This window comes from Micropterus salmoides, unplaced genomic scaffold, assembly GCF_014851395.1.
Source record: "Micropterus salmoides isolate LMB-PRFRI ecotype aquatic unplaced genomic scaffold, ASM1485139v1 Ms_hic_scaffold_20, whole genome shotgun sequence".
In the NCBI taxonomy this organism is placed as follows: domain Eukaryota; kingdom Metazoa; phylum Chordata; class Actinopteri; order Centrarchiformes; family Centrarchidae; genus Micropterus; species Micropterus salmoides.
Window position 1 is genome coordinate 16,362,337 of NW_024041151.1, and position 25,967 is coordinate 16,388,303.

Below are 25,967 nucleotides of genomic sequence, written 5' to 3' on the forward strand. Positions count from 1 at the left end.
AAGCGAAGCTTCTGTTTATACTCAAGGTTGTTAAAGGTCCCTATAAAACTTCAAACCAGATATGCTTAAGATTAATGAACCAAGGACTGAATTTTCAGTGTTGATAAAATCCTGAATTTCTAACACTAGGTGAACGATGTTAATCAAAACTACAGTAGCTGCAATTTTTTTTAAAGTTTAGAGCTGGAGGACGTTTGCATTCTAGTAGTCCCCTGAGTACTCCCTGAACTTGCAAAAAGTAGTCCTAAGCTTCCAAATGTCACAAGGCAGTTATAGTCATGTGCACATGAACAACTATTACACAGACACACACATACACACAGTATATGCTCCCATGCCTGACCGCTGGAGCAGCACATCTGCCTGGGGATCAAATTCTGTGTGGGGGAACCGTATCCACATCCTGACAGGAAGCAGTGCACAGAAGGCTGGAGGAGCCATGGGCCAACTGCTGCTGTTTTGTACTTCTGGACCACTGCACCACACTACATTCTGATCTTATTCCACAACACTGCTCTACACAGATATCTTCCAAACTGCTGTTTGCTGTTGCAAATATGTAGTTAGATTTAATCCATTTTTCTGTCAACAGTGTTGTAAACCAATTCTATGAGGATCCATCTCCTTTAAATGTCATGGAGGCTGAACACTTTGAAGCTCAATATCCTATAAATCTGAATTACGTTCATGTAACTAATAAACAACAAGTTCTCAATGAAATTACAAATATATCAACCCTTAAAGAACATCAAAATTATTCTGTTTTTCCTTCTCCTAAATCCCAAACGTTTTGTAATTAGAAGTAGTCAGTTTCTAACAAACCTCAAAAACTCCTTCACACTCATGTAACTAAAGCGGAGCAACAGTAAAACTAATAATTGTTGATGAAGATAAAACAAATACCAACTCTGGATACTCCTTCAGAGACACACTGACATTTTCAGATATTCAAAGATCGCTGTGAATGAAAACACATTGAAAACAGCTCCTCAGATGTTTGTCCAAAAGTCCAGAGGATGGTTATGGTGAGGGACCACTGTGGGCAAGACACCACAGTCTAATAATCTTTTTCTCAACTTTCCTCATATCACAATGAAACTTTAAAACTGGAAGTATACATACCGCTTTTAGTTTTTTTTTTTTTATATACGGAAATGAGGTGGCGGCGCACAGCGTACAGTGGTTAGCACTGTCGCCTCACAGCACGAAGGTTGTGGGTTCAAACCCTGGTTGCCCCAGCCTTTCTGTGCGGAGTTTGCATGTTCTCCCCGTGTCCGTGTGGGTTCTCTCTGAGTGCTCTGGCTTCCTCCCACCATCCAAAGACATCTAAAATTGTCCTTAGGTGTGAGTGGTTGTTTGTCTATGTGTGTTTGTCCTGCGATGACGACCTGTCCAATGTGTACCCTGCCTTTCGCCCAATGTCAGCTGGGATAGGCTCCAGCCCCCCCCCCCCCACCGACCCTGTACGCAGGATAAGCGGTTGACAATGGATGGATGGAAATGAGGTATTTCCTCATTAAATATGCCCTGATTTGTATATACCATGTTCCAGAGTCAGATAGCTTTTATTTTGGTTTTATTGTGATAATTTACCAAATGGCCAGACATTTACAGAAGGGTTTATCAAAATATTTTTTTTTCATGGATTTATTCAAAATCAGTTATATGATCAGGGAATATGAACAGACACCTTTTCCCCACATATTTACAGATAAAATACCACCAATAATGAGAATGATAAACAGTATGTAAATAAAAAAATACTCTGTAAATAGCACTGTAAATGCTATAAAACTGGATATGAAAAATAACATGGGTTACAGGAAACATGTCATTTTGAGAAAACGGCTGTTAAAGATTAGCTAACGCATTAGAAACACACTTAGCATAAACATAACTGTTTGTCACATGAACACATGACTTATAGATATATGATATATGAACTAGCCAACATTGTGTTTTAGAAAATAGACTTTCAAATGATATATGATTCAATAGGTTTTAAATAGACCAGTTGAACTTTTACATGGGAAATACTAACAAAGACAAAATTTACGCAATCTGCGGTTAACAGACTTGGAATAACTTAGACAAATAATAATGTTTATATATATTATTCAATATTGTTTTGTACATTTTATTAAAGTATGGTAATAATAGTCACAAAATAACTTGAAATCTGAAAACTGACAGATTCAAGCAAAATCATAATTTTGGACAGTGATAATTTTGGACAGTGGTGTCTCGCCTTAACGTAGAAGTCATATTAGCAGCCATGGCCCAGACACATTTAAGTTTTCATGGTCACACAGCATGTTTTGTGTTACATGTGACAAAGCGAAACCAAACTGTGGATGGAGGAAATGAACCAAAACAAACATCATAATGTAACCATCATAAAAAGGTATTATCGTCACATAACTGCACTGAATTCTTCGTATTTCCACCACAGTGTAACCGGAAGGCTAGGGCTCATCTACTCTCTGTGAACCTCACAAGCCTGTAGAAACAGGTGGCAAATTGACTGTGCTACTTAGATTTATGGGCAACCTCCCACATGTTTTACTCATTTGGGAGACGTTTAAAAGATCAGATCACAGAGGAAACAGAAAAAAGAAACTGGTGGCTCAAGTATTGGTGAAAATAAGTGAACAGAAGGAGTAAAAAACAAGAAGAGAAAGAGCTTTAGTATGAAATGTTTCTAACAGCTTCATTTCACCTACTTTTTGTCAGTCTGAACAGCCGGGAACAAGCAGAAACTTTGCCTCCTGTCAAGGTATAGCCAGACTGTTGGGAATGAGAATTAATGCTATTCTTTCTGTATTTCACTTCATCTTCCCACATCCTTTATATCCATGTGGCTACTGACCCTCAAACACGCTGGACTAATATTGGATGAGAGGTTGAACACTTAGCTCAGTCTGCACAGACACGAATAAAGGGGATTCTCTGAAGAAACATTCATCAGCAGCTGAGGTATTTGGTGACCAACTGCGAAAGTTACAGCTAGCTCTGAACCACTCAGTCAGTATGAGGGTTTTACAGCTGGTCTTTATTTTTGACACACTTTCAGTAAAGAATCTCTTTGTAACAGGATTCAAATCAAAACCTCTCCGTGTTCCAATGTGAAGTTGATTATAGTTATGTTCTACCCAACTTTTCCATAATCACATAACCTGCTTATCATTCCTGCTGGTGATTTTTTAGAGCTTTCCAGTTTACTCCAAAAATGTATCAGTGACAATTCTGTAAATATACTGAGGTGCTATTACATCTATACTGTATGAGGAAAGAAACACCCTGACAAATCTACATACTAAATGGAGAACTACAAACATATACAACACATAGACACTATATCCACTATCTATCATACACTATGGGTATATTCTTACTAATGTATACCAAGAAGACGCCATGGCAGCACCAGGAGAGCATAAATTGGTTAAATTAAAGATCTGACGTTTCCATTTGTCATGTGAAATTCAGTTGCAGCACAGAGTCATGTGGGGACATTTTCCAGACCATCTCTTAATGGCAATATTTACAAACACTGTGTGTATGTGTGTGTGTGTGTGTGTGTGCGAGCGTGCGTGTGTGTGCACCCGGACGTTGGTTTTACAGCCTGACACCCAACTGTGTTGTGAACGTTGGGCTGCAATTTATGATTACTTTCATTAGCGATCTGTGGATTCATTTTCTATCAAAGCTAGGGTAGGTAATGTTGAAGAAACTTGCAAGAGACAGCATTTTTATATGCAATGAGTGCACGGGCATGGTGCGCACAGGTAGGCAGGTAGACAGGCAGGTCCGCCAGCCAATCTTTTGTTTTTCATCTAAGCATTTGATTTGTTGTTTGCTGACGGGATGTAAAAACAATTTCAACAAATATAACCAAAAATGCTTCATTTTCATAACTTTTATCAATTAATGGTTTCTCCAAAATTTCCTCAAGCCCATCCCATCTTCAAATTACTTGTTTTGTCCAACCAATAGTCCACTACCCCAAGATATTCAGTTTATTATCATATAAGAAATCGAAATGACTTACATAGTAGTAAATAAAAATAGTTGCAGATACATTTTCTGTAGATCGACTGATTGATTTATCATTTCATTTCCAATAAAAAGCCTGGCAACACTGACATCATAAAACAATTTATGTGTGAAAACTTAAGGACAATGGTTAACTTAGTGTTGCGTATATTAAAAAGAGGAAATCCCAAACCATACCATACTGACCAACAATACCTCCTTTCTGTGATCAGAAACAGAACAAATGCACAAGTGTCATCTTCTTGAGGCTGGGAGCTTGTCGACCCTCCCCGCCTGTCACAACCTTACGGGGCACCGTGACACTGTTGGCATTCATCGTAAAAGACAACTGGCTGTCCATCTTCAAACAATTCAAAACATGAAGGGGGAGTGGGATTGGGAAGGGACAGAGGGAGAGGACGGGGCAGATAAATGCACACCCGCTCTCATGGTAGCCCCAGTGGAGATCATAATAGCTTTTGCTCATCATAAATAGCAAAGGGTAAAAAATAGACAGATAACCTCACAGATAGCACGATCAACCTGCAACCTAACAATACTTACAATAAAATGTGTGAAAACAAAGTGTATTTAACCTTGTCTACATCCCAAAGCACCAACATAGATACCTAAGAAGAATTATGTTATTATTCTTTCAATTTGTTTCATGCTGCTTTATATTACAGTTTAGCCAATGAGTGACAAACTAAAAGCCATCACATGAAGGCCTCAGCCTCATCAGCCTCGCGGTAACTTAAGATATGCAACATAAAGGCAGCAGAACAGTGGAAGTGTTAAAACACACAGTAGTAAGACCACAGTACTCACCATGAGATCCACGGCTCAGTGATGCCAGTCCAGTCACCAGGAGAACAGCCTGCCAAGCCCACTCCTGAGGCAGCCACACCACCACCATCATGCCAGCAACAACCCCAGTCGCCCGCCTCCTTCAAATCCCTAAGGTGCTGCCACAACGAACACTCCCGTGCAAAGAGGCGGAAGTGTAACACTGTGTTTTATATCCTTCCGTAAAAGAGCGCCAGTCCTCTGTCTGTGCAAGTGTCTCTCTGTGAGTGACTGCCACTCTACCTCTCTGCACTCTCAGGAACTTCCCACAGCCACCCCGCAGCCTCCAGCACTAGTCCACACTGACAGCCTGGGAGACACAGACACAGAGAAAGAAGAGGGGGAGAAAAGAGGGGGGGGGGGTGTTACTTAGCTGCTCTCTCACTGTGCTATTTGTCCGGCCCTTTCTATGACCGGCTCACTACAGAAGGGACAGCTGAGTATATCTGAATCTACGTACAGCCTCTCTCTCTTTCAAACGCACACAAACAGACATACACATTACATATCCTCACATCACTCATACACAGAAAGGAGAGCAGAACTGAAGGGGGCAACAGGGTGTGAAGCAGGGCCATGGATGTGGGACGGGGCTGAATGAGGTGCGAAAGGCAGCAATGAAAGCATTATGACTTGTTGCCAAAGGCACACAAACCCACAGCATGCGAAAAGGGACACAGAAACTACAGTAAGAACTAAGGAGTATAAACTTGCAGACAACATTTACATATACATTGGTAAAACCATCTGGTATCAAATCCTGCAAGGTCGTGCAAGTCAGAGCTCAGAATTGTTTGACGCAACAAAGCGAGAACCCAGTGCAAAATTTGTGGTTGATGTGAATGGATCAGTGTGGGTTATTCATCTTGGCTGCACTGCTTGTCTTCGGTGTGAAACTACGGCGTTGCTAGAGCACATTCTGCCAGACATACCTGATGTTCCTCTCAACTGCAAAGATGTTTAAACATGAACTTAGAAAATACATTGTTCCATTCAATTTTCAAGAAATTCTGTTACTGAAAAGATACTGTTCTGTCTGCACATTACTTGTTCATGGGGGTGATGGTTTTTCTTTATTGCAATAAAGAATTTTCCGTAGTAGTATACATCACAAAAAGTCCAAAAAATAAAAATAGAAAAGAAAACAATCCACAGTGATAAACACAGAAAAAGCAACCAACCTCTCAACAACCCCGTCTTGATGTAATGTGTATGGAACTACAGCTGCAGACACAGGTGCCATGTGAATGACAAAGACCGGGCATTAATCTGCAACCAAGAGTCTGGTATTAAAGTTCAGACGTTTGTGATTGTGTTCAGTTCCTCATGTGAGTCTGTGTGTGAAAGGGGTGAAAACGCACACGCTTGTAGATCTGCAGGGATCAGCCCATCACACGTCATGTGATTAGAGGTGATTAAAGCTCACACCTCCAGGCACCACCACAACTTTGCAACTTCACACTAATCCAACACGCAGAGACACACATACAAACATGCAAGAAAAAAAAATATAACAATAGGGACACATTCCACTGGTGAAAGAATAATGTGGGTTACAAGTTAAGAGGATTATGTGAGCTATTAGACAGATTACATCAAGTCTACAGCAGCACCTACACATATCGTAAACATGTTGGAGATGGCCCAATATCCACAATCACACATAAGATCCTTATAAGTGAAAGAAATGGTTTCCTTGAAGAAAGAGATGTTTATCCATTCCAAATGGTTAGAGAGAAGCAAAAACAAAACTGTCCTGGTTAAAGCAGTGATGAAGGAAGGGCAAAACAACATCAGCAGCCAAATGGGCTTCTCCACCCCACACCTGTCCCCTCTTAAAGTCTGACTGGGTGGGGACAGCAGCTCCCAGAAGCCACTTCTCCCCTCCAGTGCTTCACTGGCCCTATAGCTGTCACTCCTGATTTGTGCATTGCTGTGTATTACATGTGATAAGTCAGCCTATTCTGGAGCATGAGTGCATGGGGAGCAATGTGAATGGGTCAGTGCACCTCACACACCCTTCTGCGCTCCATCAAACGCTCAGCGTGGAGCCTTGCTGTATTCTCAGAAAGCCTACTCAGCCCACAGGGATGGGGGGTTGAGGGGAGTGAGTAGCTCTGTAGGTGGGGGTCACTCCTTCACATAAAGGGGTTGAAAGTGGGGCAGACTGGTTGGAAGACTTGCTTTCAGTGAAATTAACTCTTTACTTCCCACTTTTTTCCTCCCCTCCCCTTTCTTAGTAGAATTTTAACTACAGAACTCATCTGTCATCACACGCATAGTTGCAGGATGATTAATATTGCCAGAGAAATTGTTCTGTCAGCACCTCGATCATTCTGTGAAACCACAATGTTTGCTGCAACTGGAATGAGAAATAGTGACATTAGACATGCAAGCGCCACAACACAATTTAAAAGGTGGGTTAAAGGTCCATTCCACCATTTTCTCACATTAAGCTTGGGTAGGCAATTTATTTCAGAAGCTTGTTTTGTTACATTTGTTGAAATCCATTTTAAATCCCGACAGCAATCAATAAATCAAATGGTCCAACACAAACTGAAAAAAATCAAGTATCTGTGTTGCAGGACTGTAATAAGCACAACCAATCATTTCATCCGAATGAAATGACTGGCTTGTCCAACTGCCTGTTTACCTTTTGTTTGCATATTGCCCGTGCACTACGCATGAAAATGTGTTTCGGGGGAGTGGTTTTGGAGGGAGGCCTAAAGGAATGTTTTTAGATACTTTAACAAACCTAACTGTCTCTTGCTAGTTCTCCAACATTGCCTACACCAGCTTTACATTCCCTTTACTTATCATGGGAAGCACTACTTCACTTGTGAAAATAGCGGTTTCATTTCTTTTGTGGTTCTGGCCAGATGATGTCATGTGAGTGAACTTGGGTTGGATCTGAAAATTACACATTTTTAAGTGAAAGCCTGTGTTACAAACTGGGGCATGCAATTTAAATGTTCAGGGCATTACCAGGCAGGGGAAGTCTAATGAAAGATGCTATTGAGTTGTATTATGGGAAATGTAGGACCCAGCGATTTTTCAGAATTGACCTATATTAGGGACTAAATGTCAGGATATCTCAGCCTCCGCTGCTTTGACTTTGACCATTTATTTATTTTGCTTATTTAGCTCTTGCAAGCCTCCCAACTTTGTGAAGAACTTAGTACTAAATTTCTGGAACACCTCTTTGATTATTACAGACATGCAGAAAAGGATTTTTTGTAATTTGAAAGCCATATCTGCTAGTTAACTTGTTTCAGCAAAGCAAAAATTCTGATGCAGTGGCCACAGTCAGAACCCCAGGTCCAAAAAGACTTGCATAGGCACAATAATTAGGAAACCAGATAAACTGCTATATCTCAATCAATACATTTTCCCAGTGTCACATTCAGTACACATTCTGGCCATGTTTTCATGCCATTCATGTGTGCAAAAACTTAAGAAGGTATCTAGCTGGCTCAGCCATAGCAGGATTGAAATGAGCATGCTCAAGGGGCCAAAAAACGTGAGAAGCCCATGTAGAGCGCAACCCATAGAGCAACTTTTTTTGGAAGGAATGTTTGGCCATCTTGGAACACTGTATCCAGTTGGATACAGATGGTTTCAGCTCTCTAACTTTCTTCACGAGAAAAGAAAAACACACCTCATTGCTCCTGACAACACCTATTCTGTTTCCTGATTATTAACAGTATAAACCCTCTGCTCACAGCTCAAAATTGTTATAATAAATGTGTATAAATAAGCACAACAAGGACTCAACATTACTCAGCTTTTTACCCCTGGAGGAGACAGCATTTAAATTTGCAATGCAATTGACAGATATCACAGAAACTCTTCAACCTTTTGACAGAGCTCTGCTACAAAAACAGAAACCATCCTCTGAGCTGCTGTACACTTTCCATGCAGAGACCATCTGCATTGCAAACGCTATGAAGCACATTATACGATAATACATTTCTGTCCACCCACATAAACAGGGAGAAATTACTGTACACAAGTCAAGTACCGCTTCACCTGTCATTGTGGCCCATGTAAAGATAACCTTTTCGCTGGCATTGTATTTTCATCCATGCTGCTCCATTTCTAGCTTTGACCTTAGTACAGTGGGCATTAAGTTTACATTTGGGGGCGAATGGGAGGGAGGTGTTGGGGGTAGTTCAGCTGTGAATTCATTTTCAATTTCTTTTGCAGACTCTGTATCCCCCACACTCTTCCCTCCAGCAGTCAAAGATCAATTAATGCAGCTTGGTTGTTTGTAATAATCTGTCTCCATTTCATAAGGCAAACATTTTCTTATGAAATGGAGATCTTACAATAATACTAGCAGTTGAGTTACAATGCACCATGAAAATGAGCCACGTTTTTTATTTCAGAAAAGGACTTTAAAGGAGCAAACACACCTTTCATCACACTGCAAGAGAATGGGATGGATGACTGTGAAAAATCACCGCTAACCTGTGAAACAAAAAGCCATGGCAGAACACAGATGATGAAATTACTTCGGGCAGAGATGGAATGCGTATCATGAGCGATGTTCCAGCCGGGGCCAAACTGACCCTCATCTCTGTGAAATTAGGAGGATTTTCAGCAGCTCAGTGTTAAAACTGCTGTCACAGAATTCTGGAAAGCAGTTTATTACCGTGGCAACACAGCTGTCTGCCCCAGATGGTCCAGTCGGAGTGCAAGAGTTGAGAAAGCATGACACCGTCTTCATCATCCAGCTAGACAAAGATTTGTTTCCTCTCCTCATTAAGTTGTAAGATATCTTTTTTACTATGGAGCAGAACTAAAACTTTTATTAGGTTACTGTCTTTATCCACTGGTGGAAATTAACAAAGTACATTCATTGCTTCATTACTTTACTTTAGTAGTTGTTTTCCAGATTTGTATTTGACTTGAGTATTTTTAGTTGTTGCAAATAATGACTTTTTACTCTGTGACATTCTGCAGAACACATAATTACTCATGCAGCGCACCTGAGTGGAGCAGCATTGAAAAACAAATGTGAAACTGATAAAGCTGACTCTGCGCGAATCAACTTCAACCAGCAGGTTGCTTGCCAAACTGTGACTGTGAATGTTAGAGTGAAATACAACTGTTTATTACGTTTGATTAACGCCGACTGGCCATGGTGTTTATAAACTGCTGCTCGGAAAAGATAACCGTGTTGTGCATGGAAATGCGTTCATTTGCGGGTGCACAAAATGAAACTCACGCATTCCAGCAAGAAACATCTGTGGGACCAGTCCAGACACGGATGTGATGGCACTCCTCATTGGCACACATCATTTGAAATCAAGACAGTGATTATCTGTCTTTCAGTCAAGGTTGAGTTACAACAACGCAAGATGTAAAGCAATTAATTGACATTAAATATTAAAATGTTCATTTAAAATAATAAGCATCACATATTCAGCCTAGTCTAGTATAAATAGGATTTTATATTTGAAAATGTATTGAAGGAAACCTGGGGAGCCAATTTGAATAGGATGGATGGAGCTGATATCAGTAATGTATGTAGAAAACATGTATAATTAACAGGGGCTATACTTAAGTTTGTCAGCAGAGTAGATGTGGGATTGTCAGCCAGTACAAGCACAGTTGGTCCACATCCAGCCTTACCCAGTACTAGCACAGACCAAGTCCAGACTTCTTTACCAAGTCACACAGACCCAGGTGAAACAATGGCAGCCTCAGCAAGTACGAGCACGTCCAGAGATTTACAGCCAGCATCATACGCAAGCAGCTCAGACCCTAATGGAACAGGTGCTGCTCCACCAAATGAACTGACAGATTGGCCCCAGATTGGGCGCAGCCAGTTTGTGACCAAGCTGAAACGTAACTGGTAAAGATTTGCAGTATAAACAATTTAAAACTGAAGCCAACCATTCACCTTATCGGTGGTGCTGAAGTTAACATCTCTGTGGATTTGTGGTGAGATTTCTGCCTTCACCTGATGAAGTGTTTCAGTTAGTTTCGGTTTCCACCTCCTTGTCTCTAACATACAGACACAAACTGTGTCTATCAGATGCTCTGAAGGGGATACTAATGAAGGGTAATCCACCACACAGTATAGGAAATATCCACTTGTCCTCTTGTGACTCAGTTTTCCTTCATGTGTTTCACTGAAACTTGCACTGCTCTATTCAAACCTTTCTTGAGTGAATTTAAAGAGGTGGTATTATGCTTTTTGGCTTTTTCCCTCTCCTTTATTGAGTTATATATCTTTTTTGTGCATGTAACATGTTTGCAAAGTGAAAAAGCCCAAAGTCCAGCCCAAAGGGAGTTCCCATCTCCCACAGAAAGCTCTGCTCTGAACCGCTTGAAAACAGCTCGTTTGTAGTCCAGCCCTTCACTTCCTTTACTTGTGACGTCACAATGAAAACGTGTCATAAAGCTTGCCAAGCGGCTAGCGGGGTCAGGCACGCCCTCAAACCAAGCTAGTCTGAGCGGAGGCCCTTTGGCTCGACTTGCCTTTGTTTGGTTTTCCATTGTAGAAATGTTGTACCTGTACCTGCTTCCAGGTACTTTTTCTCGTATCACCTCACCTCCATCAAGGTTCCAAGCGAGCTGAGGGATACTAAAATGTAACGTGAAAACACAACAGACTGCTGATTGGTCAGAGAGAATATTCACATATTCACTGCATCATCATTGCGTCCGCCAGACAGAGGCCAGCAACAGAAAGTTTTACAGTTTTTGTATGTTATTTCATCACCACTTCTGAGATGTTTTGAGGTGAGAAATCAGCTGTGTAGATTTTGAATATTCACAGTTTTACGAGAAGTGATGGCGGAACAAAAATGCTTGAATATTTTCGGAGTTGAGGAGCTCCACAAGTGGCTGCGGTGGAAGCCTGTGCTAACACGCGGGAGGAGCGTGTGAGGCCGGCCAGCCGCCCGCTCACAGAGCCCTCTGCTCCCGCCGTCACACAGACCGCTGCAGCAACAACGGCAGAGGAAAACACAGCTGGAAGGTTTTCATACCGCTTATCTGTCTACATTTTGAGGAATGTTGAAATGTTTTAACTTAAAGAGAAAGCTGTGTGGATCGCTGGTGTGTGTCGGATTGAACATTACGTTGCGGCAGTTGTGTGTGGCGTCGCTATGACGACAAGCTACGTAATATCTCTGGGTACTGTCTGCAATGGAAAACGGAGCAGGGCCGAGTAGAGTCGAGTCTATCGATTTGCGCTATGGTAGCATTTTTCGGCAAGGCAGCACAGATCGTCATAACACCGGCAACAGTTCAACGTTTTGTCCTAATGGTAAGATGTGGAACAATGATGTTGTGGACTTGAGTAAGTTATACCATCTGCTAGGTTACAGTCGCAGTCTGAAGCGGCTTTGATTTGGATCACACTACCTTGTTTCTTACGACCCGCCCTTCTCTGCTTCAGATTGGCTAGTAGTCCTTGCCTGGGAACTGCGCATGTGCAGCTCCCAACAAAGATTTTCTACAAGTAAGATGCATCACTCTGTAGCTCAAGAGCGGCGCGTACAACACATAGGGTGAAAAGAGGAGCTGCAGCAATGTGCAGTATGATAAAAAATATGGTGTTTTTTGAAAATTAAACCATGTAAACCTATTCTGGTACAACCCCTAAATGAGATTTTGAACCTGAAAATGAGCATAATACCACCCCTCAAAAAGATAGGTTGCCTTTTTTTTAGATCTATAGATTTGAATGTGAAGTTGTTTTTTTACTTTTGATACTTTTAAAACCAGGTACCTTTTTACTTTACCTGAAGTAGTCTTATACTGGATTTTTCGTGTGGTATCTGTACTTTAACTTAAGTATGAAAATTGAGTACTGCTTCCACCACTATCCTTATCAATATTTCAGCTTAATGGATTAGATTTAGTCCTATTAGTGCCTCTGGTGATTCCCAGCCCTAATGTTCGTACAAGACATCAGACAACATCTATATCCACCACTGTCTATCTATCTATCTATCTAATATATGTGTGTATATATAGATCTATCTATCTATCTATCTATCTGGATATGGTAATATATGGTGAGATCCCCAGCAGATTCTCAGGCCTCAAGGCAAAGAAAGATCTCATGAATATTCAAGATTCACACAACAGTAGGGCCAAATCACTCTGCTGAGATTGACGCTTTGAAGTCCAAAGAATGCTGAGAGTGAAGAAAAACGTCATTCATAAGGGGTGAAAAGGATGTCACAGCAAGATTTTCCCTCGTTCCCCTCCCTCTGTCTGTCACGCCGTCTTATTCTCTCACTCAGCCGGTCTCACTGTATCTTTCTTTCATGATGCGACAACATAGTGAGATACGGAAAAACACTGAAACCTGATCACTTCTTTTGAATAATTTTTTTCTGCCAATATTTCATGTTAGCCAGTATTACTTCTGGAAAATGCAGGAGGACCAGGAGTACTATTAGTTTTAAAGAATTATGAGTGCACATCACTCAAAAACTCAAATCCTCATCTTAAGTTTCAAACAGAGAACTAAGTGCTCCTATAGGAATATATATCACTGTTTAAATCAGTAAAAAAAAAACTGTGTAAAATAACCTTGTGTTCCAGACAACAAGGAGAGAACATGATGTATCCACATACTTTACAGCATTCAGACAGGCATAAAGATGCACAGTGTGCAGGTAATAATTAAGTTTGTTGCAACTGCACAGTTTCTGCAAGCCAATTGTCTGTGCCAGGCAGTAAATGTCAAAGGTTTTGTGATACTCATAAAAATCTCACTTCACACTGCTTCTAGCCAGTCAAGAAACTAAAACCAGGGATGACATATAAAGCTGCAATTTGACACATTGTATTTTATATATAACACATACATTCTCACAAAGTCAGCACATGAATAAAATTTCCATTAATGAGATATGTAATTCTATATCATAAATACAATTTCTGAAAATAATACTGAGAAATATAAAATGTGTCCTTTTGGTTAATCCAGTGTATTAAACACCTGACAAATCATGGTACTTTATTACATTGGTGCAAATACCCTGTAAATCCAATAATGCCTTAAAGCTCATTTATCTTCCATCCTCCACTGGCTCCCTGTCTGACAGATTCAATTCAAACTTCTTCTCTTCACTTACAAAGGCCACCATAACCTACTGGAAGTCTCCTCCCGCTACCTAACTGCCCTTCTCCATCGCTAAATACTCAGCCTCTATTTGTCAGACTGTTTCCACCATCCAGGACCAAGCACTGGACCTGGTGTGACAAAGCCCTCTACATTGCTGCCCCCTGCCTAATGTATCATTATTTTTTGTTTTCTTACCTATTTTTAGTTCTATACACAATAAGGAATTGGCCAAAAAAGCTGTGATCTTTGAGTGGGCTCTCTAAGAATGCGGGTGGCAGCAAGGAATCTGCTGGGAGAATGAATCCCATCTTAACAAATACAGTAAATGGACATTAAATCTTATCTAAAAAATACCAAAATATAGCACCTAACGAGGAGGTTGGGGAGGTTGGGGAGCTGCAGGAGCAAACAGTATTGGCATGAGTGCCACGCGCTGTGCACCTGAATATGATTTAGACATCAGCTGACAGCAACATAGCAAGGCAGTAATTGTCAATCAATCAATCAAACTTTATTTTTAAAGCACATTTAAAACAACCAGGTTGACCAAAGTGCTGTACATTGACATGAAACAATAAATAGACAAAATACAACACCAGACAAATACAACATACAGTTCTCATGCCAGATTAAAAGCCAAGGAATAAAAATGTGTTTTAAGCCGCGATTTAAAAACTGGAAGGCTTGGTGCCGGTCTGACATGAAGAGGCTATTCATTCCCCAGTGTCGGGGCTGCGACTGAGAAAGCTCGATCCCCCCTGCTCTTGAGTCGTGTTTTACGGACAACAAGAAAAGATTGGTTCGCAGACCTTAATGACCTTAATGAGTGTGTAGAAATGCACTCTACACACCAGTACCACCACCACCACAATTCTGTTATATAATGTTCAAACCAGCACATTTGAAGTAGTTGAACCCGAATGATTTGCCTGAAACTCCCTTGAGGGGACTGGAAGGCTTTCTGGGCAAGACAGCAGGTCCAACCGTCATAGCCTTACAGCCCTGCATTTGTAAATTGTCAAGAGAAGCATTGGTGTGGCTCAGACTGATAATTATAACATTTCTGAGAACACTTCACTACACTGGCTTTGTTATGTTTTATTTGACCAGAACAATGTCTCAAACTGCTTTATAGCTATTTTTTAGAAGATCAGACATACTCACTGAGACAACATGGTGCTTTAAACTGTGTAATTACGCAGAAGTTGTGTGGTTTGTTTTGTTGGACACTTGGGGTCTGCTTGTCATTTGTCTTCCTTTTTTATGTGTTCCATTTGTAATGCAATATACTATTTTGACAATTGTGCAAATGCAATGTTACAGCACCACTACAAACTACTTTTTTTTTGACATCATCCTATTAGTATTGTATTAAACAACTACAGCTGTGGTAAATTATGATAAAGTAGAATCTAAAATATCAGGTTAGCTGAAAAGAACCTGATCACTTTTCTTTTTATGCACCAATGTTGCTTCTTCATGAGAACCTGATCAAATCGCTTCATGGCACAACATTGTAATCTCTGTCATTACAATGCACAATGCCCTTCCTGTGGCCCAACTAGTGACTGTGCCTGAAACACACCTGTGGCTCAGATTTCAACTGTGGGCACAGAGGTTACAAAACAGCCACACAACTTCACAGAGGGATTCCACGTAAAGAAGTGTCTGTCTGGCTGTGAAAGTGCCGTTCGGAAAGTGTTCTGTGATTTTCCATGGCCGGAGCAACGACATGCACCGGCCAAGAACAGCAAAATGAAATCCTTCCCCTCTCCCTCTCTCTCTCAGTCTCTCTACCACTGAAGGTCACTAGGCCAGGTCTATCTGGATCTCTACTGAGTAAGTCTCCTTAATTCCCTCGCAGCTCTGTTCCCATTAATTTTCTGGCCACTTTATCACTCTGCTCTGGCATCTTAACAAATACAACACAACATGTACTCACATTGCAAACCAACCAAAGGCAACATTTAGCTGAAATAACACAGTAGTCTGCAAACCTATAATTAATCATTTTGAACTGTTGCATTCACAAAGAAAAACAAATTGGGGGGAAAGAAATAGAATGTAAGCAACGTTTTACAGATCTGACATAGGCTAATGTACAGTACATACACAATATATTAGCCCGCATAAATGTATTTGTAGTGCAGGTCGGCAACACGCTTATTCCAACAGCGCTAATGGTTCCTTTATACAGAATGAGACACAAGCATAAAGGACAACGTTTGATGATAAAACAGTCAAAGTAATTTTAAAAAGTTCCATCCATAGCAGCTTGGTGACTCAGAATATTCTACTAAATAAGGTTTACACACAGTCATTTCTCAGTAATGGAGCAGGTGCTCACAATTCAAAGTGAAAAATTACAGGAGATTTTCTTAACATGGCCTTTGTGCAGCAGGGATTGCGAAACCGAGGCTCTACTTGCCAAGTCAACCAGGAGCATTTAATGAAGGGATTGTTGCTGCGTGTCTGCTGGGCTGCGTCGGGCAGACACTGCAAACCAAAGGGTCTAATTAAGGGGTTCCTCTGACGGTCAGACAAAGCAGACAGCAGGGGTCAAGACGCTGGCCCACAAACTGGCTGTGACCCTCACACCTGCCTGGTTGCATTATACTGCAACATGTCTGCGAATAGTGGACACGCTCACACCGATACATCATTACCAAACTGGTACATTACCACACACACTGACAGAGAAATCGGTGAAAGAGACAGATAAGTGGACCTAGAGGTGTTTGATGGTGCCAGGATGTGAGATGATACTCGTCTGACTACATGCAGCAAGAAAAATAAAATTTTGAGTTGTGTCCATGCAGAGCGGTATCATCTTATATCTTGAAATCTGTATGAACACATAGAAAAAAATTATATGAAGCTCCAAAAGAGTTTAAATGGCAGATTTGGCAGAGGAGAGACTACATTGCAAGAGTGAAATTAGCTTGGACTTTTAAAGCATATTCATATGGAGAGGTGTTTCGTCTTAGTTACTGGTGCTACACAGAGAACACTGACATTAACCACAATAAGTGAAGCCTGGCAGGCTGCTCAGAGGGCCCCATATGCGAGTGTGCCAAAAGTTCATGCCCTCCTTCCAGTGTGAGCACTGCAAAAACAAAAAGATCGCCTAGTGTGAGCTATAGCCCTGCCACTAACAAGACTGATTGCCACAGAGTGGCTCCACCTGTCTCTTGCTCCAATTAGTCCTGCTCGCCACTGAAGTGCTAAATAACCAACAGAGAGTGAAGTGACAGGACAGTAATAGGGTCAAAATAATCAAAAAATGCAACAAAAGCACAGAATCTATGTCTGTGTGAGGAGAATGGAGGATGAGCAATTTTTAAGCTTTTCATGATGTTTTTGAAAAAGAGGAGGAGGCATTACGTTTAGAGAGAGGTTGAGACGTCTGAGGTTCAGACCTTTCAGAAAGACAAAGAGCACTTGCTTCCTTTAAGGTTCACAGGATGCTGTAATTATGGGAAAACGGTCGTGTATTTACCATATCACATGCTCTTTAACAAGCGTTAATTGTGTGTGTGCACTGAGCGCGTGCAGGAATGTCATACCAAAGCTGCAGGAAATGTTTAATGAAGAGAGCAGCCTGGACGACATGGTTTGTGTCAAATCTGTCAAAAACAATATAAACTGGAAAGTGTGAACCCGATGTGATGGGACAGACTTGAATGAATGAATGAAGGCGTAGTCACATAACATACAGGGTGGTCACTAAATGGTAGACTTTTTAATTCTTGTCTTAGTGACAAAAGCTATGAAAAGATCTTTTAAGGAAAGTCAAGTCAGTTAGTGGGTATGCATTTTCTTTTAGTTTTGAAATTATAATAGCAAATGAAATTATAACAGCTGTGAGAAAACACAGTAGAGCTGTGAAAGCCCCCTGGAGTACACAAGTTGCTGAGTTGTTGATGTCATACACGTAGAAACATGGCAGACACTATTGATTAATAGTGCAAAATCACATATTGCATATACATTTTTTTTGCTAACATGCCATTTGCTTGTCACGCAAATTCTGGAAACAGATGTCTACGTGTTGTTTATATGCTCTGATAATGATAATCCAACACATCTTTAGTAGTAGCCAGTCCATGCTGTTTCCATATTCTGAGTTAAAAGCACCTGAACACGCCAAAATCAGAAGAATGACTTTACAACTCGGGAAACGGTACCACCCGAAGAGCACGTGAATGCACAAAAAGACTCCTTACACAGATGGAAACAAAAAGTTCAGCAGTCCACCTGACCACAACCACAGCATCAACAATCTGATCATTAACAAGGGCAACCAGGTGAAGATCTCAAATAATAAGTCATCCACTTAACCAACCACAACATTATACATCAGTGCAGAATAATACTGGTTAACAATAACATACAACAACACTAATCCACAACGATCACATTAAGAATAAGTCTAGCAGTTTTGGGAATAAATACTGTCATCTAAAGCTGTTTCAACACTCGCCAATCAGTAAATGTTACTTGGAGCAATTGGCTCTATGTATCAACAGCATATCAGTAGAAATAAAAAGCCTGTACATTATTCATCAGGGCCTTTTGCACACAAGATCATTTTTAACATGCCCTGTCCCTGGCTGTAATAATGCATGAAGGAATGGATAAGACCCAGCCCTTGGAACAGCTATTGGTCTACATTTAGGCAGCTCTCTACGGACTAGTTGACACAGACAGGTGGGGTTTAAATGGCAAATTAACTGCCCATAGATGCCCCCAGATAGAATCTGTTCATTAAAGTAGACGCTCTTAGCCATTGTGATTAACGGTGTTTGGATAAATTTAGTTTTACTGCTTTATAATTCAGGGGGAATTAATAGGTGCCGGTCCACTGCCTCTGGTCAAACTACCTGCTCTGTGTTGTTGGACTGTGATTGGGAGGGAGTGCAACGCTAGAGTAGGAGGAGAGAGTCCTGCATATTTTCCATGTGCACCCACACCCCTCCCTTGGCTGTAGTGCTCAAAGCTCTTTTGTGTGTTTGTGAGTGGTGTGAAGGCTACAGTGATACAGCATACACCTCATTTCTTTGACTGCATGGCACTAACAACATTTTGAAGGCAAATGAATGCTTAACTTGATAGCTTCTTTGTCTATATGAAGGAGGATTTCAGAAAGAGTTCAGAACTTTAAACTTTAAAACTGATTGCATTACTGACAGCATTAAGCTGTAGCTCTTACAAACATACTGTAGATGCACTTAGTCCTTAGCTTTTTGAAAGTGAATCTTATAACTCTGTACCGGCTTCTTCATCTATCAGAACCATTCAGTCTTTTTATTAGTCACAAAAAAGCACATGATGATAAAGATCAACCTCAATTAAAATGAAGATGCACCGAGAGGCTAAGCACTCACTCAGACAGCAGTTGAAGACAATCAAACAAGGAGGCAGATAGAAATATACAATTATTATAATTGCCCTCTTAGCACATGACTTCTACTTATTAAATTAAGTAAATGCCTAAATGACAAAATTAAATGAGGTGTTAGCTTTCTCGACAGACAAGGACACACAGGAGTCATTATGTGTGAATCTCATAGCGGTTGATACTAAAGGCCCTATTTCCAAGCACAAGTGACCTTTTGTCAAAGTGGATTTGGTTTTCCATCTGTGAAGGGTAATGCCACATTGAGCTGAAAGCACACTAGAGGTATAAATTGTGTGTCACACTGCCACTTTGGAATCCTGAAATACATTTGAACCTACACTATGCTTGCTTACTCAGGCAAGGTCAGAATGTAGTGCAGCTCAAAATAATTTTGGGCTACTTTCATGACTCTAGTTTTGGTTCTATTTTATATAAACCTTATGAAACACCCAGATTCAAATACACAGTTTTTTTTGGTAAAGCAACAATTCCAGTAAAATATATCTGCAATGATTTAATAGGTGATTCTTATGTCAGCCAAAAGTGCTTGTATGATGTATGAGAGGTTTCTATTTTAGTTAAATACAGGTGTGACTAATAACTTTAACGTTGACTCCTTTGTATTGTGTCAGTGTCCCAGTAGGATGTGACAGTGAGCCAACATTTATGTTATCATTTACAGTTGAGCTTTTCCTACTGTGACACGTCACAAACTAAGCAACTAAAAGAAGCTCATACTGCAATTCTATTAATATGCTCTCCACTCAATCGACTAATCACTGCAGCTCTAGAACAGACCACACATAACCACCCTGCTGTGATGTTTGGTGTGATCAGAAGTTCAAGAGACTTGGCCTATGTCTTTTGACTTACAATGGCAGCTATGCTTTTCCATCATCCAAATTCTAGTGTAGACTTTCTTAGTTCTGAGACAGGGATGTGAACTGTGTGAACTTATTGTCCCATTAGCAAGCTCGCTAGCTCTCAGAGATTTTTTTCCCTCTTCAATAAAACCACCCATAAAACTTACTAAAACATAAACACATAAAACATAAATATATTGCCTTTTTAAAACACTTCAGTTTCAGACTAAAAAAGGTTATTCATGCATCCATTAGGCACCACAGCTCTTGTTATTGTTATTTCAACCATTAAAACTGTTGCAAAACAGGTTTCCCTCAAAGTAACAAGGAAGTGAAGTAAAAGAAACTACACAGAACCAACCTGTACAACAAAGAAATAGAGTATCAGCTGAAATGTGGAGAAGAACGGAGAGTAAAAGCACAACAACAAGTCAAAAACACTGAGTGAATTGTCAGAAAATGAACTGAATTCCACCAAAGAAGATGACAGCAGTCGAGTTAAGTTATAAAATCTGTTAAAGAGCAGGAAAGAGGACATGCTGCTGACTGGACCGAATCTCACAAACTCTTCTACACTATCACAGTTCATCACTCATGTGTCATTTCCACCAACTCCATCCATATTTCCTTATTCTTCATGACCTTACATCACTTATTACTAAGCCGTTCTGTCTCTGAATCCATCATCCATGATAAACACAGATGGCTTGTCTCTAAACTGATGTTTGTTTTTCCTACACACACAGATTGATACACACACACACACACACACACACACACACATCCATCACAACACTATAACTAAGCCTGTACTTTTTCAGGATTTCCCCCAACTCAGGGTGAATCCTGTCCACGAGAGATGATTTGCAGAGGCCATAAAGAATATTCACATTCAGCTCTGTTCACTGTTGACGATGATCACCATAAATACACTTTCTGTTGTTCATGTCCCTCCTGTAGTCAATAAGCTTAGATAGGCAAAAGCAGATGTGGATGTTTGGATGCTCTGTACTGCGACTGATATGAATGAAGCAATAACATGAACCTCGGACACCGTTATCATTATATACCAGGAATGCTGTTTCAAAGCAGCACAAATTCAAGTCCAGCCCCCCTGCAGAATTTTTTCTTGAAACATAAATGTGATGTTCAGATGTGTCATGGTTATGCACAGTGTAAAAATAAATACCGGCCTATCTATACAATGCAACAGTACCATTCCGTTGTACATCGTTGCTCAGCGTCAGTAATCTGGAGTTAAGTATGACGTCAAGTGAAGGTCAAGTCTGAAGTGTACTCCAGTGCAAAATCAAATCTTCATCCCATGCACTAAGTCTACAAGCTCAGAAATGATACACTGGCTGCAGGAGGAAAATCAACAAACAACAAATTCCATGTATTATTTTTGTACAGTAATCCAACTTGGTGCTTTGCCTGCTAACACTCATGGGAGTGTCCATGTCAATCCCTCAGCTCTAACAAAAGCAGATGAGACGTCCATGTTTTCCTCCAGGAAGTTTTGAGTAAGTGTTAAACCATCTGCTCCACTGGCTGATGGGAAACCCAGGGGCCTTGCAGCCTTGGCAGGGAAACCCTGTCTCTGGTTGGCTGGCTGACCCAGAGCTCATTTGTCAATCAGGCTCCTTTTTCCTTAATTAGGAGAAACAGTCCAACAGGTTGGGTTGAGCCTCAGCAGAAACATTTAATTCAATGGGAAAAGCAAGTTGGTTTACATTCTCTGCTTCTCTGTCTGCATTCCCTCTAATTTATCAAGCCCCACACAATTCACACCTGTTTCTTGGCTTTACAATGAAATTGTCTTAGCAGCTCTGAAACAAATGTTTAACAGAAAATACACTACAACTCTTTGATGTTGTATTGCATATTTAAACTGCACAAAAAGACTTCACAGTCCTGTTCCGCAGGTTAAAATAAATGTGTCTATAGTGTAATATTTATTGAGGTAAAATAATGTAGTCATAAAAAAATATCCTTTAATATGAGTCTAACATAATTTTAAATATCCATATCCTCAGTGTGGGAATGACAAAAGACATGTTTGATGTACTGTCTGAGGGAGTTGAGTCTCACATGAGATACAAAATAGTTTGTCTTAATAGTTCACATGTGTGAAATTATGGACTGCTTTGATGTAATTCATGTGCAGTGGTTTGGAAATGAATCATGATGTGCACATGTCTCAGAGACGTGGAGACATTATTCAGCAACCTTTCCTCTTGTTAGATTTAACTATGTATTGGATTAACAAATGATTTGACTTTCACTGATACAGAAAAAACTAATACGGGTATAATACAGTGAATTTATTTAGATACTCGACCATGCACACCTTGCTTAAGCCTATTCATGTCATCTAGAATTTGATGACTGAAGGTAAGCATGCCCTGCCTCACTATGCACATATCACATGCACCCACACTCTAATCCTTCCCATAATCACACACATGCATGCACACCCACACACCCTACACTATTACTGTAGAAGTGGTGAAAAAGCTATAAACTTGTCAGCAGAATTAAAGGAACAATTTGTGATCCAAATGTAAACATAAGCCTGTACTGTGATCAAAATCCCAGTATTTTAGGACACCAGACAATGGCTAAATCAAAAGGTAGATTTACTGAATTATCAGGTTAATTTAGTGAAATCCACAACAGGGCGGGGCTTCCTGGTTTTACTCTGTAAAATGATCAATGATCTATTCATTCAATACAAAATGCTTATTTTTATTAAGTTAAACGGTTTAGTTAATTTATATGGTCAACAGCTTTTACGGCTTTTCTCAACATGACGTTCACTACAGTGTTCCTAAATATAAAATATCAGATTTAAAAAGAATAACTTAATTCTGTTTAATACTAATTAAGACCACTATTAGAGAAACGTGAACCAATACCTACAGTTGAACACTGTGTATGTTTGTGTGTGTATGTGTGGTGCATGCAGTATAGCTGTGTTGTAAGAAAGTTTATAGTAAGTAATTCTTGCTCTGTAATAGCTTATTCAGTGGCACCCAGACATACATTATTTGGCATTCTAGTACATGTAAATCTCTCTCCCTGGAGATCCGAGAACATTAGATACGGAGCTATCAGTAGCCTTTCCCTTGACGTTGTTGTTTGCTCTCTTCCAATGATAGCACAATGAAAACACAGGAAGAAGCTCGGAGAGAAACAGGGCTGCGATCGATGCCTCTGTGTCCGACTATAAGCTAGGTGATGTCTTAATGTCTGCCCTCCTCACTTCTCAACCCCCTCTGACAGGCTGTCAAGTCTCCCTCTACCGCTAATGTATCTGAATGCAGTGTCATCCAGGTCCGCCTCACAAGCAGTCGATAAATACTGGAAATGCTATCCATCTCTGAAACATCACTCCTTCACTTACTGTAAGTGCACATCACTGTGGGCACCATCCCCGCACTGCTGACAGGGAGGAAGACAACACCAGGCGGCCCCATCTATGAACGAGCATCATCAGATGCATCCACAGACATAGTTTTCACTACTAAAATTGCAGAGAACAGACTGCGTGTCTGAATTGTGTTCTTGTTTGTAAAATTTGAGCCAGTGTTTCGAATCATTCCAGTGTAAGAAATAACCCACTAAAGAAGTCCTTATGGATTAAGTATGATAATATGGATAATATGCTGTTTTTTCCTCCAATCCTCCGAAATTGCAACATGTCTTGTCTTCAATGATGGTATTTATTACCTCTGTGCAACTGAATAATCCATCAGAGTGATCCGCTGGCAAGGACAGCTTAATTTAGTCCTCTAAATTTAAATAAGAGTCTTACTGGGGTACGTGGATAAAAACCAACTGAAGGTGAATTTGAGTCACACATGATTTCAAGAGCAACACTATTTGAGCGTCTTTAATGAGTTTGGTGCGCTGTGTGTAGTGTAACATTTTATTGACAAGAACATTTTATTATAATATTATATAATATAATATCTTATTTTCTGTCAGAGGTCTGTCATGGATCAGTCTTAATTAACTGATCTGACATGGAGGTTTTGAAGGAAATAAATGCAAAGCCCAAGGCCATTCCGACAGTGCTAGACCAATAAATGAGCCTGGCCAATGCATCGGTACATATACATGTACGGTATATGTTTGCCAATAAATACTAGAAAATGCAAAAGATGTATCTGTATCTGTACATATTTGATCACAACTTTTCTAATAATCAAATTTAAGGGATTCTGTATGTAGGCCTACTTGTTTATGTAAAAAAGAAAGAAAGAAAGAAAGAATGTTGCTAAAAATTTATTAAATTGTGTCCCAAAAATCCAGTATCAGTCTGGATATACTTTCTAACAATAATAATAATAATGTTTTTTGAACTAGGGCCCCATATAAAAATAGTGTGTAAAACAACATGATTCAAATTTGAATCCAGCAATCTTTTAAATGTAAATGACTTTTTTTAACTTTAACTGTATGCTTTCTGCTTATACATTCTCAACTGTAAATAACAATTCTACAGGCTCACGTCTGTTTCTTTTGACAGGAGGAAGAACACCGGCAACAGTTTTGGGATACATTGCTTTGCCTTGAGACAACCTCTCATCTAATCTAATCATCTAATCCTCAAAACTATCCATCAAACATCTCCTTTTATCTGTGAACACTTTAGGCCAAGAACGGTCACTTTCTTCACAACAGGAGAATGAATGCCAGCAGTCAGCACAGACTAGTAAAATCCACTCTGACTCAATGGAAAGTGTTGATTTTCTGTAAATAATTGCATTCAGTTGTATTCTGCTCTCTTGACTCAGGCTATTGGCTGTGAAGACTGGAAACTTGTTGGCAGAAGCATCTCATTAGATTTGTTTCCACCTTCAAACCTTCTCCATACTTTTCACAAGGTTAAGACACATCTGTACACTGGAATATACAGCAGCAAATACAAGGCTTGGTTATTGTGATCATGATAGTACAATGTTTTAGCAAGGCTTCAGTCATATTTCTTGTCAGGTAAAAAGCAGTCTCACGAGACTTGGCTTGACAGCCACACATTCATTTTCTCAAGCAGTGAAATATAAATGTAATTATAACTGATGAGATAAACTCACAGAGCGAATCAACTCCGCCCAGCTGATGCAACATCAGCGTACGCTCTGATAGTAATCAACTGAACCGCACCACTCGCGCTGTGAGCGCTGACGAGTTGTAACGTGGCTGGTAGAGTTTTGCAACATAAACATCTAAAACTGAGGCGCAACCTTGCTCTGTTTGAGACTGTGAGCTGTACTTTATGATCTGCTGAAGTTAACGTGTGTGGATTTTGGTGAGATTTTTGCCTGATCACAAGTGTTTCAGTTACATCCGGTTTCACATGCAGTCGGTCAAACGGTCTGACGGGGATAACGTTAGTACCAGAGGATCAATAACGTAATGCACATCAGAGTGAAAGGCAGGTAGACTTCTCATTAAGTGATGACATTAGTCTGGTAATATTTTTACTTTTCTCTGAACATGTCAGAGAAAACAGATTTGTGGGAGAGATTCTGAATGTGCAGAAAGTTTTGAACAGGAAAGCTGCTGAAACACAGGAGCTAATAAAGTCCAGGAGCCTTTAACTAAATTAAAATTAAATAATTTATCATTGAGGTGAAAAGGTGCCACAGTGACTTTAAAGAGGTTACTTCCCCAAACAAAGACACAAAGAGGAGGGAAGACTAAATCAGGACTCAGCAGG

The 25,967-nt window shown here is 40.2% G+C and overlaps 1 protein-coding gene across 2 annotated transcripts in view; it reads right to left on the minus strand.

The window, feature by feature from the left end:
- Positions 1-25,967, minus strand: part of bmpr1bb (bone morphogenetic protein receptor, type IBb) — a 58,372-nt gene that overhangs the window by 13,335 nt on the left and 19,070 nt on the right. The window contains exon 4 of one of the 2 annotated variants that reach the window (XM_038733505.1): positions 4,864-5,191. The exons of the other annotated variant lie outside the window; for it this stretch is intronic. Within the exon in view, the coding sequence (XP_038589433.1) occupies positions 4,864-4,954 (91 nt within the window). The 5' untranslated portion in view covers positions 4,955-5,191. The remainder of the gene's footprint in view (positions 1-4,863; positions 5,192-25,967) is intronic. 2 annotated transcript variants of the gene reach the window in all.